The sequence below is a fragment of the Eleutherodactylus coqui genome, chromosome 12 (genome assembly GCF_035609145.1).
Source record: "Eleutherodactylus coqui strain aEleCoq1 chromosome 12, aEleCoq1.hap1, whole genome shotgun sequence".
In the NCBI taxonomy this organism is placed as follows: Eukaryota; Metazoa; Chordata; class Amphibia; order Anura; family Eleutherodactylidae; genus Eleutherodactylus; species Eleutherodactylus coqui.
In genome coordinates, this window is record NC_089848.1 from 88,544,600 (window position 1) to 88,558,243 (window position 13,644).

General features: G+C 47.0%; 1 protein-coding gene across 1 annotated transcript in view; it reads left to right on the forward strand.

Annotated features, from left to right (window-relative positions):
* The window catches only part of CASD1 (CAS1 domain containing 1), a 40,629-nt gene that overhangs the window by 5,378 nt on the left and 21,607 nt on the right, over positions 1-13,644 (forward strand). Inside the window, exons 2-9 of the mRNA XM_066585232.1 lie at positions 1,187-1,283; positions 4,094-4,214; positions 5,464-5,508; positions 6,415-6,477; positions 8,762-8,803; positions 9,931-10,054; positions 12,114-12,328; positions 12,610-13,035. Coding sequence (XP_066441329.1) covers positions 1,187-1,283; positions 4,094-4,214; positions 5,464-5,508; positions 6,415-6,477; positions 8,762-8,803; positions 9,931-10,054; positions 12,114-12,328; positions 12,610-13,035 — 1,133 coding nt within the window. The remainder of the gene's footprint in view (positions 1-1,186; positions 1,284-4,093; positions 4,215-5,463; positions 5,509-6,414; positions 6,478-8,761; positions 8,804-9,930; positions 10,055-12,113; positions 12,329-12,609; positions 13,036-13,644) is intronic.

A 13,644-nucleotide genomic window follows, 5' to 3' on the forward strand; every position in this document is an offset into this window, starting at 1 on the left:
GATCACAGTGACGGAGGGGAGTCCCACTGAGTTTTCAACCTGCGTAATAGAAAATGGAAAGCGGCAATTAACTTCACGATTATTGTGCAAGTTGACCGTTTTAGTCAGAGAGGTAAGCAACCATCTGGCCCCTCTGATGCCGCTTATCTCCTCATACCACAGCATTAGACCAGAGACCCCGCCTCCTGGACCCCCGGCGTCTGCAGTCTTCCCTGCACTACTACTTTGGGCTGTTTTTTGTAGCTTATAGCTCTTATTTTTGCCCATCTTGGTCGGATGAGGTATTATTTCACTTTTTTGAAATCACACGAAATTGGGACGGGGGGGGGGGGGGGGGGAGCACGGGAGTAGGGTGACTGCCAGCGGCACGCTCGGCGCTGACGGCTTTACGCGATTTGGGATGCTTTGGGGTGGATGAGATTGTTTTGGATGTCCTCTGTACATTAGTGACGACTGAACTCCGTTTTGCGGTGGACACATGTCGCGCTGCATTTTTGTTTTTGCACTTTGTGCACGCGAGGTTTGGCAAACCCCATTTACTAGTCGCAGAATCTGCACCAAAATCTGCTTCAGCGCAACCCTATTTAAATGTGGCTTAGCAAAGCGTAAGCATTCCCATAGCATCATACACATGAGCGTAAAATATGGCTGCATGTCGTGTGGTTTGTGTTTTTGCTTTTTTTCTTGTTTCGCGGCCCTCGGGACGTTTTCAGCGGGCCAATCTAACACTTGCATGCCGTACATTATGCGTGCCGAGTGCCATGCGATGTTTCCCATTGAAATCAATGGTCAACGCTTGCCGATCCTCCATCGTGCGTGAAACAGGCGGCGGCGGATCGGCAACATTACCAAAAGTGATGAGAGTTGTTTTTGCATGAAAAATGCGCTGCATCCGCGGGTAAAACGCTCGTTGACAAGCGCGGTATCGAGGCGCGTTTCTCAGCCCGATATCCCTCACCCGTGTGAATGTAGCCTAAGGGCATCGGACTCGGTGACAGACTCCAACGCACGTGAATATAATGCTAAGGATACGTCTTAAAAACGGCATTGAAATTTGCAGATTTTTGGCGCGAATGAGCAAAATCCGCATACAGAATTCTGACGTGGAAACGCACGCTGTTCCTACGAATGTTCTTGTCCGACCCTCGGACCGTGTTTAGTATAATCCCCTGTTTGTTCTCCGCAGGAGATGACACGTGCGGATACCTTATATCCAGCGGCCGGTTCCTGGGTGAAAACGTATGGCAGCCGTACAGCTGTATGATGCACAGATACAAGCCAAGGTATGGAAAAGCGCATGGTAGACCCCCACGTAGTTGAGGCTGGACTCCTCCTCTCCCCCCTCCATCCATCCCCCAGGAAGTCCTGGACATCACGCACACACGTAGTTCTGGAGGCTAGACCCTGATATCGCTGCGCACAAATATCTACTCAGTTCACGGCGTTGGGAAATCTTTGTACTACAAGTGTCTCCTGAAAACTGGTTGTCCGACCGCAGGGGTCTCCCAACATGGAATCTGGCCGTAGGTGCTTAGTTTTCCTGCAGCGCCACCACAGGTGATAGGAGGCATTACACTGTTCCGGACCCCAGCAGTGTACAGAGCTGTTTGTTTCCGGCAACGCTTTGGCTTCATGTGACCCAGCGATCAACTGATCAGCAAGGATCCTGAGTGGCGGACTCACGATAAGCAGATAGGCGGCTCATAGTAACTTTAGTGCTGAATTCAAATATATCCGTTTTTTTTTCCTGCCATTTAAGGTTTTCCAATTATGGGGAAATCCAATTTCTGTTAGACTTTATTTTTTTGAAATCCAGTCGGCTCGCCATGAACCGTGCTTAAAAAAAAAAACAAAGGGAGTGCGCAACTATTCCACAATGACTGACTGTTACACACCGCTCGCTGACTGAACACTATAAGGCCGCCTGCAGACGAGCGGGTCGGATCCTGCAGCGAGAATTCTCGCCGCGGGACCCGACCCGAGAGCCTGCAGGGACGAGCGCGTACTCACCCGCGCCTGGCGGCCCCGGCTCTTTCATGTGCTGACTGCCGCGCAGCCGGCGCATGCGCAGACCGGAGCCGGCGGCCGGGTGAGTGCGAGCCCCGCACAAAAATAGGACATGCCGCGGTTTGTTTGCCGCGCAAGATTTCGCGCGGCCAAACCGCGGCCGTCTGCATAGGAGTGCGTATTGTAATGCACTCCTATGCAAACTTTCAGTGGCGGAAAAACCGCTGTGGGATTTCCGCCCGTGTGCAGGCGGCCTAAGGGTAGGTTTATGTAACATATAGGGTATGTTTCCACGTGCAGAAACGTTGTGGATCATCCACTCATTGGTTAGACCAAATAAAAGAATCAAAATCCTAAAACAAAAGTACATATTTGGTATCGCTACGTCCGTAAAAGTCTGATCTATCAAAGTAACGCATTATTTACCCCACACGGTGAACGTTTTCAAAAAAGCACATTTTTTTTGGATCATTCTGTCTCCAGGAAAAAATGCAATAAGTCGTATGTTTTCAAAAATGGTACTAACGCGAACTACAGGACGTCCCGCAAGAAGTGAGCCCTCGCACAACTATGTGGATGGAAAAATAAACGCTATTTCAGACCTGGAATTCCCTTTGACATCACTGACTGTGTGGTGCGCCGAGATTCAGTGTCCTCCAGAGTGACAGGCGCTCTTTATTAAGGCCTCATGTCCACGGGCGAATCCGATTCCGCAGCGGGAGACCTGCAGAAACCATTTGCGAGAGATCACGGATGTAACAGGTTTTCCGCGAATGCCTTGTGGATCATCCACACCCCCACCTCCCAGGAGTTTCCCCGCCTCAAACCTTCAAATCTGCAGTGCATCCACAATTGTATCTGCGGATCATCCGCATCCATTGACTTCTATTGAGCCCGTCCGCACGGAATCCGCACTGACATGGAGCGTCCTGCGATTTGTTTTCCGCACCAAACAGTCCGCAAACCAAATCCGCATGCTTAAATTCAGTTGCGTATGCCACCGCTTCCCTACGGGCACTGTGAATTGCGGATCTTCTGTGCGGGTGACCCGTGTGGATTCCACAAATCAAATCCGCCCGTGAACATTGGGCCTTAACTCTGTTGGACCCCAGTAGGCTATTTAAAAATTGGATTTTCTAATCCAAACAACCCCGTTTAAGGAGGAAAACAAGATGGAAACGCCTCTGTGGATGCTCTCTTATAACTCCCCTTTGGCCACGAATCAAACTGAAATCTTTATCATCTCTTGAATGGATGACTGCGGTCATGTGTGAATTTTCTGGCATTTTATGCCCTTTAAGAGGGGTGTCTGTTATTGAAGCATTCATTTGCATGGGAATGAGCTGCAATACCAGATATGGCCATAGACCTGAATGGCGCTGTTTCTCAGAAAAAAAAGACCATTTTTTTCCTAGTACCAGACAGACTCAGGGATGTGCCACCATAGTGGGGCTAGTATAGAGGAGCTGCACTTTTTACAAACCTTTGACATGTCAGAGCAACAAGTAAAATGTTTTGATCTGCTGGGCACCCTGCTGATCGTTGAAGGGAGTGGCCTGCAATACTCACCGGAGTGCTGCACGCCTTTGGCTGTCTTTACTGCCAATCAGCTCCTCTCGGCCGCTGAAGACAGATGCAAAGATGTCTATCGACTGTCTGCAGACCTCTATGCGTTCGTCTTCATCTGCCAAGAAGCGCTGGCAAGCAGTGAAGACAGCCAGGTGAGTGTTGCTTCCCCTCAGTTCAGCGATCAGTGGGACCTCCACTGATCCAAACTGTGCCATCTCGCTCTTACATGTCCAAAGTTTGTGAAAAGTGCAGTTACTGTACTTTTTTAAAAGAACCATTTAATCAGAAAAGGACAGATTACTAAACTGAAGTTTTTGTTTTGAAAACATACACAAAGAATTTTCGGTGGTCTTTTTAAAACTTCCATGTTTCAGTTTGCACTTTGACTTGAGTCTCCTAATAGTCCTAAACTTCCTGTTCTGCAGAGAGAACTTCTCAGCAGTCCTCATTATCACAGGCAGGTTATATAGTTGCCATCGGCAGGAGCCCTAAGTGTCCGTTTTGTATTCTTTTGCAGTGAAGCTTCAGGCTGTCTGAGAAACCAACGTGTGGCGTTCGTGGGAGATTCCAGGATCCGGCAGCTGTTCTTCGCGTTTGTAAAGATTCTTAATCCACATGTCAAAGAGCAAGGAAACAAGGTGAGCAATTGTCCCAGTCCTATTTGTCTGCAGCCCCCGCGCTGCCACACTGACTGTCATGTGGCTGACAGCCGCCTTGATGAGGTGGGTGACGCTGCAGCCAGACCCATCCAGCACAATCGCCTACCGTAGTAAGGAATTAACCACACTGCTGGAATTTGCCTCCGTTTTACATACAGAATATGAAGTGCGTCCTGGTCTAACTGTGGGTCTGCTGACCCAAACTCCACGATGCTCGAAGTTCAGGTCCGGGACACTCTTTTGTATTCTGTATGTAAAACAGAGGCAAAATACAGCAGGGTGGTTAGTTCCTTGGCCAATAGGAATATAGCTTTCTAGGTCGTCTTTGATGTAGATCTCGGTGGTTAGTCCTGACCATTTCTGCCCTCTCCTCAGGGTCCTCGGCTGTCTCTGACAACAGAGCACCCAACTTGGTCCTGCAAGAGTTTTAAATTTATGACATATTGCTGTCGGCCGGGATTAAAGCCCAGGACCGTGCGCCGTATATATGTGTTGCTTGGTCCTAAACAGGTTAAGCCAGTGGTTCCCAAACTTTTTCAGCCATGGAGCCCTTTTTGAAGTAAGTTTCTTAAAGGCGTACATGCTGTTGGAGCCCCAAAGCGGGACAGAGGGTGTAATCAAGGGAGGGGTTAGGGGCGGGTCTTATCACAACATGATTTTTATCTCTGTCCCTATAAAAAGGACCCTCCATCAGAGCCCCTGACAATCGCTTGTGGAGCCCAGTTTGGGAAGCCGTGGAGTAAACCAATATTACACTTCATTATATATGTCAGATGCACGTGTCACATGTGGTCGGAACTAAACCTTAAAGGAGTACATCCTGTTGGGGCATATCAACTTTATAGAGGCGGATCTCATGCTTGGGACTACTTCTACAGCCCTCTAAGTGACAAACCACTAATACTCTGCCATGATTACCCATGCCCCCCCCCCCCCCCCCCCCTGCTCCTTCTCACTGTCCTGTCCCTGGCTGTTAGGCAACTGAGCTGCAATTCCAGGCATAGCCACTACATAAAGTATGGCGCTGTGCCAACAATCTTGTAGTCCCAGAAAACTCCTTTTTTAAATATTTCTTACAGCTGAACATTTGTTACAATTGTGTTTAATCCAGGAAATCATCGGTAATAGATGGATTTAAATATACATGCATACATATATAAAAATTGTTTCCTTTATGATGTGCTTTGTGAATCAGTTAGTTTTTGTTTTTTGTTTTTTTCCCACACAGCATGAGAACATACCGTTCGAGGACACCAGGGATAACATAAGGGTGGTAAGTGGGTTTTCTAGTAGCAAGAACTTGCAATAGTGGTAGTGAGACTCTCCTGTAGCTCCATGTATCCGTCTCTAGGGGGCGATATTCGTCTTTTTCTTTTGTTGAATGAAGTTGACTCTCGGCGGCTACTACTAGAAGACATAAATTTGCCCTGGGCGGTTGTCATTCCCCTTCCCCCACTGCTTTTATCAGCTCATTCAGAACTTTAATCAGGAGGCGACAATGAACACAGGACAAAGCTCCTCCCAGGGAGGGGCTTCTGAAATAATGCGGGGTAATGGTAGTCAGAGTGCAGAAGAGAATTGAAATCGGCCGCCCTGAACACAAAACTTACATTCTACCTTCATGTTCTTCAGTTGCAACAGTGTAGCATTTATTCAGGCCTCATTGAGAGAAGACCATCATGTGAAATACTCCATGCACCCCCTACGGCACTGTGTGGGGTCTTTCTGTACTGCAGCCACTTCCCTGCAGTGCAGCCTCCTGTCTGATGCTTATCGGGCACCACCTTGTGAGTTTGAGTTGCTGCTTTCAGTTTCACACCAATCCCATGATACATTGGCATGGCAATAGCTGAGACTATGACATTTTTTTGCCTGCTTGGGGAGTGGGTGCATTTTCATTCTCTACTCGCTGACTTCACGTTTAGGCTGTAGGACGGAGCGTGGAGAGGGAGTTGTCGGACCTTCAGTGATTGGGCCATATTTATTTAATGCCTATCTTAATTGCAGGGGGAAGCTGCTGCCATAAGCTGGCGGCTCCCTCTGCTTTAGTAAAGCTTCCTGAGCGGTGCTGGGGGGAAACCGGTAATGTCCGTTCCCTAGTGCCTGAGCACAGCTCGGGGTAATCAGTAGGGGGTTAAGCATTTCATGACTTCTGTAACAATGACACAACTTCTTCCAGGATTTCCTGTGGTATCCGGAGGTGAACGGCTCCATGAAGCAATGCTTCCAGTCTCTGATGGAGGTTAGTTTGGACAATTTTTGCTTATTTTTGGAACTGCTCTGAAGTTACGACAACTGCGGCCCAGCGGCCCTCTGGTCCTAGAGACCTAAATGCTTTAAGTTCATGGACCCCACATGTTTGACACTTTCAGGCTGCCTTCACAGTTGTGATAAAATCGCTCGATGTGAGTCCATGAAAACGCAGAATTAGGAAACCATTGTTTTTTTTTTTTTTTTTTTTGCGATGCTTTCATTCCCGTTTCTGATGTTTTCTCTCATTCGATGTGCGTTATCTTTTTTTTGACCAAGGTTCCCTATGGAACCTCCTTTTTATTGCATTGCGATTTTCGTGCAATGCATTTTTAACATTAGAAACTCCTATTGACTTTTGCACGATAAAGTGACAAGCGGCAGCAATGTGCAATTTTTCACAAGAGAAAGCATAGCTGGCGCTCAGAAAAACAATCGCATCTTTCCTGCGATTTTTCTCACAGCGATATCGCAATCGCAAGTTAAAAGGAGTCCTAGGGGGTCCTTCACACTTGCGATAAAATCGCACAATTCTTCGTGCGATGCGAGAATGAGTGAAAATGCTGAATTATGAAACAAATGATTTTCAGTTCTTTCATTCCCATTTACGATGTTTTCACTCATGCGATGTGGAGTGAAAAAAAAATCACAGCATGTCCCATCTTTCTGCGCTCTGCGGCTTTTTTTTTTTTCTCCCTATCCCATGCTTCCCTATGGAGCTTTTTTTTTTTTTTTTTTTTTTTTTTTTTATCGCATCACAACGCACAAACTTGCGATTTTCGTGCATCTTTAACATTAGAAACTTCTATTGACTTTCGCTCAAGAAAATCGCAGGCGGCAGCGATGCGATGCGAGATTATTCTCAGGAAAAAGCTCACAAATTGCGGGAACAAAAACGCAATTTTTTTGCTGCAAAATCACGCTCGCCAGTGTGAAGGAGTCCTAAAGGAGGAGAATTCATAACCTATCCTAAGATGTCCTTAGAATAGGTGATCGATAATAGATTAGTTGAGCAGCAGAACCCACCAATCTGATGATACGGACCGCAGGAGTCGCTCAGACCGCTGTCTGTAGCGCAGTGGCACGGTCTTTTTATTGCAGCTCTCCCCATTATAGTGGATGGGAAAGAGCTGTGATACTAAACCTGACCACTGTGCTACAGACGGCGCTCTGAGCATCCCAGCCTGCTTATCAGCTGATCGGTGAGGGATACCGAGCGGCGGACTCCAGCCGATCTGCTATTGTTGACCTATCCTAAGTATAGTTCACCAATACTACTTCGCCAGTAAATCCCTTTAAACACTGTGTGTTGTGGAGAGCCTGAACTTTGTACGAGTTGGCTTAACATCACCTGCAAATAGGCGGCCAAGTAAATACAGACGGTGTAATAACTACAATAGTAATCAGTCTTATTTAGTTACCCCATGACTGTGTCCTCAGGGTTGGTCCAGCGCCCTAATGCTGGCTGGATGCCAAGGCTCAGAGGACGTATGGGGTGGCATATAGCTGACGGAGTGGTTAGTTCTTGTATGCATTACACAGGACTGCTGAATAGGCTATATACCTTTCTATTGTGCTGGCCGAGGTCCCGAGGTAAAAATGAGTTTATTAGGAGGTTCTATAGTTTCCGATTCTATAAAAAAAAAAAAAAAAAAAAAAATCAAACTGCAGTACACCTTTACCTTCTGCCCCCAATGTGGGATTATGGGGGCTCACTAGTTACAGGTTGTACAGGTCCTACAATGTATCTGTATGTATTAAGCTCCCTGTAGAGGTGGCTGCAGGCAGCTGGAATTGCATCACATAAAAGGTGCACCATTAATGTCCTAGAAATGGTTGAGCATCTCACGTCTGGGACCCCCATCTGTTGGGACAACAGGGGGCGCTGACGCTCCTTTTCTACTAGGCAAGGTGTTCAGAAGGGGATGGAATTTAGAACTAGCTGCGCCGCTCTCCTGTTTAAATGGGTTACTGAAAGAGAGCATGCGGTGGCTGACAGCCACTTGATCTGAAATATCAGATATTTATGGCGTATATCTGATCACTGGGGCCCCCACCTGTCATGAGAATGGGGGGTCCGGAAGGTGCCGAAATACATAGTGCATTGGTCAAGCATGTGTGCTTCTACTCCATTCATTCCAGTGGGGCTGTCAGATTGCAGAACACTTGGACTCGGCCGTTTCCAGAAGTCTCCTTGAAATGAATGGAGCGGAGAGGGGGATAGCTTCTTCTGGTGGAATAACCCCTTTATAATGTTTTTATACTTTTACTTCTAGAGCGCATCAAAGCCTCAAATTGTTGTAGCGGGAGCTGCCACGGTAAGCCAGCTATTATCTTGTCATTATATGAATGGCTAACATAAGACCGGCCCTTTAAGACAGTGAATAACATATCTGTATGTTTTTGGTTTTCATCATGAAAAGGTGTTTTTGTTTGTTTTTTCTTTATTGACATAAAACATACAGACAAGGGCCAAAGTGCTCAGACAGCCTTAAAGGGATTGTTTAGATGTGTACTGTTGCTCCATTCCCAATCAGTGTTACCAAGACCTGTATAAAGAGTCGGACATTGATTTGCAGGAATGCTGCCAATCCAATAGGTGGCGCTGCAGAGGTAGTGTTCCTTATTCCTTATTTGCATATATTACCCAGAGGAGCATCATGGTCTTAGAAGTCTCTTCGCTCTCCTTAAAGGGGTTGTCTCGTGAAATCAAGTGGGGTATACACTTCTGTATGGCCATATTAATGCACTTTGTAATGTACATCGTGCATTAAATATGAGCCATACAGAAGTTATTCACTTACCTGTTCCGTTGCTGGCGTCCTCGTCTCCATGGATCCGTCTAAATTCGCTGTCTTCTGGCATTTTTAGACGCGCTTGCGCAGTCCGGTCTTCTCCCTGATGAATGGGGCCGCTCGTGCTGGAGAGCTGGTGCTCGTAGCTCCGCCCCGTCACGTGTGCCGATTCCAGCCAATCAGGAGGCTGGAATCGGCAATGGACCACACAGAGCCCACGGTGCACCATGGGAGAAGACCCGCGGTGCATCGTGGGTGAAGATCCCGGCCGCCATCTTGGTAAAGGAAGAAAGAAGTCGCTGCAACGCGGGGATTCAGGTAAGTAATAAACTTTTTTTTTTTTTTTTTTTTAAACCTATCCCTTGGGTTTGTCTCGCGCCGAACGGGGGGCCTATTGAATAAAAAAAAAAAAAAAAACGTTTCGGCGTGAGACAACCCCTTTAAGGAGTGATGATACCCCTGCCAGCATACAATTCATGGGCACACTACTGAACAGTTTAAAGAATATTTGTCAACCTGGAACACCACCATAGGCTAAGTTATTGTGCTCTTCGGGGAGGTAATGGGAAGTGGGAGTCGGGATGTATAAAGGTTGAATATAACATCCATATCTGACTGTTAGAAAACCTAAAAGATGATTTTATTTTCAGTGGTCAATAAAGATGAATAATGGAAGTGCGGAGTCTATGGCGCAATACAGAATGAACATGACGGACGTAGAGCCTGCCCTCTGGAAGCTGGCGGACACCAGTGACGTCTACTGGATCTTACAAGGTGCAATGTATTTCTATACTAATGTGAAGAATTGGGCGTATATGATCCGGTCTCATCTGAACCTTTAACCACTTCTGATTTGAGCAGAGGCTGCATCGAAAAACTTTTCTCAGGATGTGACAACTACTAAGCCTAGCATCCTGTGTTTCAGACTAAGTCACTCAAGATAGTACTGAAAGTGTAAAAAAAAACACTTTAAAGGGTTTGTACCAAGATTCCAAGTGATCCGCTATCTGCACAATAGGGGATAACTTGCTGATCGGTGGAGTCTCGCTGCCTATTTCGACAACAGTAGTCCCGAGTCCCCCCTTCTGGATAGAAGTGACCTGCACAGTGACATCAGAATGAATGGAGCGAGCTTGTGCTGTTGGCGCGACATTCATTTCATTGGGGCTGATGGAAATACCAGAGCGCTTGCCACTTGGGTATATCTCGGCAGCCCCATTGCAAGTGAATGGAGCATCGGTGTGCTTGCGTGACCAGTTCTCCATTCGGTCTCCTCTTCTCCTTTTAACCCTTTGCAATCCAATTTTGGATTCAGGGTTGCCTAGGGGGCTTACTTTCTGCCATTATACAATGGTGCCATCTGCTGGCTAGAGCCAGTACTGCGGTATGGGATATGCTGGAGAGGCCCCCGACAACAGATCGGCCAGTAATACACAGTAATACCCTGCCGGACATCTTCCGACATCGGAGCTGTACAACCTTCAATCAGAATTTCTTCAGACGTCAGTGAATTGAAAAGGGTTAGTCTATCATAACAGATCCTGCTTCTGCAAGCTACAACATAACCCCCAGCTTACAGATTAATGGGCTGTCTGTATAAGACACAACCTCTGTTCATACTGTGATTAGTCCTTTTAAAGAACCTTTAACATCCCTTTCCAGTTTATATATTTCGGCTGTGCCCCATCGGTGTCCTGTGGTATCTGACACCAAGACATTAACAACCGGTCCTTTAAGTCCATAACCAGCAGTAACTTTTTCAGCTATTTGTGTTACAGTAGTTCTTCTGTGGAATCGGGCAGGGTGAGCAATCCTTCACTCGCCCCGTGCCCTGACATTGTCGCTGGTTTACCTCTTGTCCGTCCTTGGTCCACTTTTGGTAGATACTCGTACTATACCGGAAACACCCCACAAGACCTGCCATATTGGGGATGCTCTGATGCAGTTGTCAACTATCACAATTTGGCCTTGTCACTCAGATCCTTATACTTGTCCATTTTTCCTGGCTCCAGTACTTCATCTTCAATGACTGACTGATCCCTTCCTGCCTGATATATCCCACCGCCTGAGACATACCAATGCCACCAGTTCAATGTTAATCACTTCATGCGTCAGCGGTTCTACTATGGCAGTGTGCGAGAAAAGTGATGCATTATAAAATCCCAGAGAAATCAAAATATTACTAATACTAGAGCTGCGGAAAAGAATGTGATATTTGGGGACATTCCATTAAAGGGGTTGTCCCGAGGCAGCAAGTGGGTCTGTACACTTCTGCATGGCCATAATAATGCACTTTGTAATGTACATTGTGCATTAATTATGAGCCATGCAGAAGTTATAAAAAGTTTTATACTTACCTGCTCCGTTGCTGGCGTCCTCGTCTCCATGGTGCCGACTAATTTTCGCCCTCCGATGGCCAAATTAGCCGCGCTTGCGCAGTCCGGGTCTTCTGCAGTCTTCTATGGGGCTCCGTGTAGCTCCGTGTAGCTCCGCCCCGTCACGTGCCGATTCCAGCCAATCAGGAGGCTGGAATCGGCAATGGACCGCACAGAAGAGCTGCGGTCCACGGAGGAAGAGGCCATCTTCAGCGGTGAGTAGAGAAGTCACCGGAGCGCGGGGATTCAGGTAAGCGCTCCGGTGAGCTTTCTTTACCTCCCTGCATCGGGGTTGTCTCGCGCCGAACGGGGGGGGGGGTTGAAAAAAAAAAAAACCCGTTTCGGCGCGGGACAACCCCTTTAATATACTGTATTTGATTATTCTGCATCAGAATAGGATTAGAGAGAAATCCTTATTTTATGACCTTTATGTCAACCAATCAAATTGTCTTTTGCAGATCCCGTTTACGAACAATTGTTAAGTGAAAGTCGCAAGATGATCACCAATACTAGAATTGACGCTTACAACGACATCGCCGCGGCGATCTTAAATGGCACCAATAGAAAGTCGAGGTCAAAAATTAAAATCTTCAGCGCTTCAAGGCTCATCTCTGAGGAAACTATAGAGCAATCCCTGGATGGTCTTCACATCCCAGAGACCAGCAGAGATATAGTGAGTACCCACGGGGACAGTGGGAGACATTGCTTTAGAGCAGGGGTCCCCAACTCCAGTCCTCAGGGACCACCAACAGGTCATGTTTTCAGGATTTCCTATGGTAAGCACACCTGTGGCAATGTCTGAGGCACTGACAATAATTACATCACCTGTGCAATTCTGAGGAAATCCTGAAAACATGACCTGCTGGCGGTCCCTGAGGACTGGAGTTGGGGAACACTGCTTTAGATCATTCAGGACCTCCTAGAATAACGACTAATGGTTTAATTCTTTTGCAGAGTGCCATGATCCTTATGAATTCCTATTGCAACAAAATCCTGAAGCCCATTGATGGCTCTTGCTGCCAGCCCAGCCCTCCTGTCACCCTCATACAGAAGTTAGGAGCCATGTTCTTTGCTTTATCTATGGGGGCCTATGTGGCCATCAGCATCGTTCAGCGAAACAAACACAGGAAAAACAAGATGTGCGCTGACATAGAGAGCGGGGAGGAGAAGAAGCCTGCCACGGTCACCCCCGCCGCTTCCACACTGGAGGTCGCCCTGTTCTCTTTTTCCAAGCTCGGTCTGATCATGGCCTACTTCTACTTTTGTGACCGGGCTAACCTATATATGAAGGAAAACAAGTTTTATACCCACTCTTCTTTCTTCATACCGATCATCTATATCCTGGTGCTGGGGGTGTTCTACAATGAGAATACAAAGGAGGTAACCCTTAAGCCAGGGTTTGTACATGTCTTTTGAAGCGTTGCGAATAAAGTTTAAAGGGGATTTGCAGGCATTTTTAATTGATGACCTCTCCTTTAGGATGGGTCATCAATAGCCGATCCATTGGAGTCCACTGCTTAAGACTCCAACCGATCAGCTGCTCCAGTGTCGGCCACAGCACAGGGGTCAGATTGATCTGCTTCCACTCATAAGGGAGATGGAACAATACCTCTGCAGTGCCATCTATTGGAAGGCAGCATTCCTGCAAGTCAAGGTTAGACTTTTTATACAAGCCTTGTAACAATGACTGGGAATTGAAAGCCAAGCCAGAATCCATACACGGACAGCTGTTTCAGGGTGTTTGCCTCTCATCAGTGTGCAGTAGGTTTCTGGTTTGGCTAGTGAGAGGCCTGTAACGTGGATCGGGGATGCTATCTTTTCTCCTTAGGGAGAGCACCTAGAAGGTGAGTGAGGAGACTTATAAGGCCATTCATGCTTCTCTGGGTAACTTGCAAATGAGGGAGATGGAACAATACCTCTGCAGCACCACCTATTGGAAGGCAGCATTCCTGCAAGTCAATGTTAGACTCTTTATACAAGCCTTGTAAC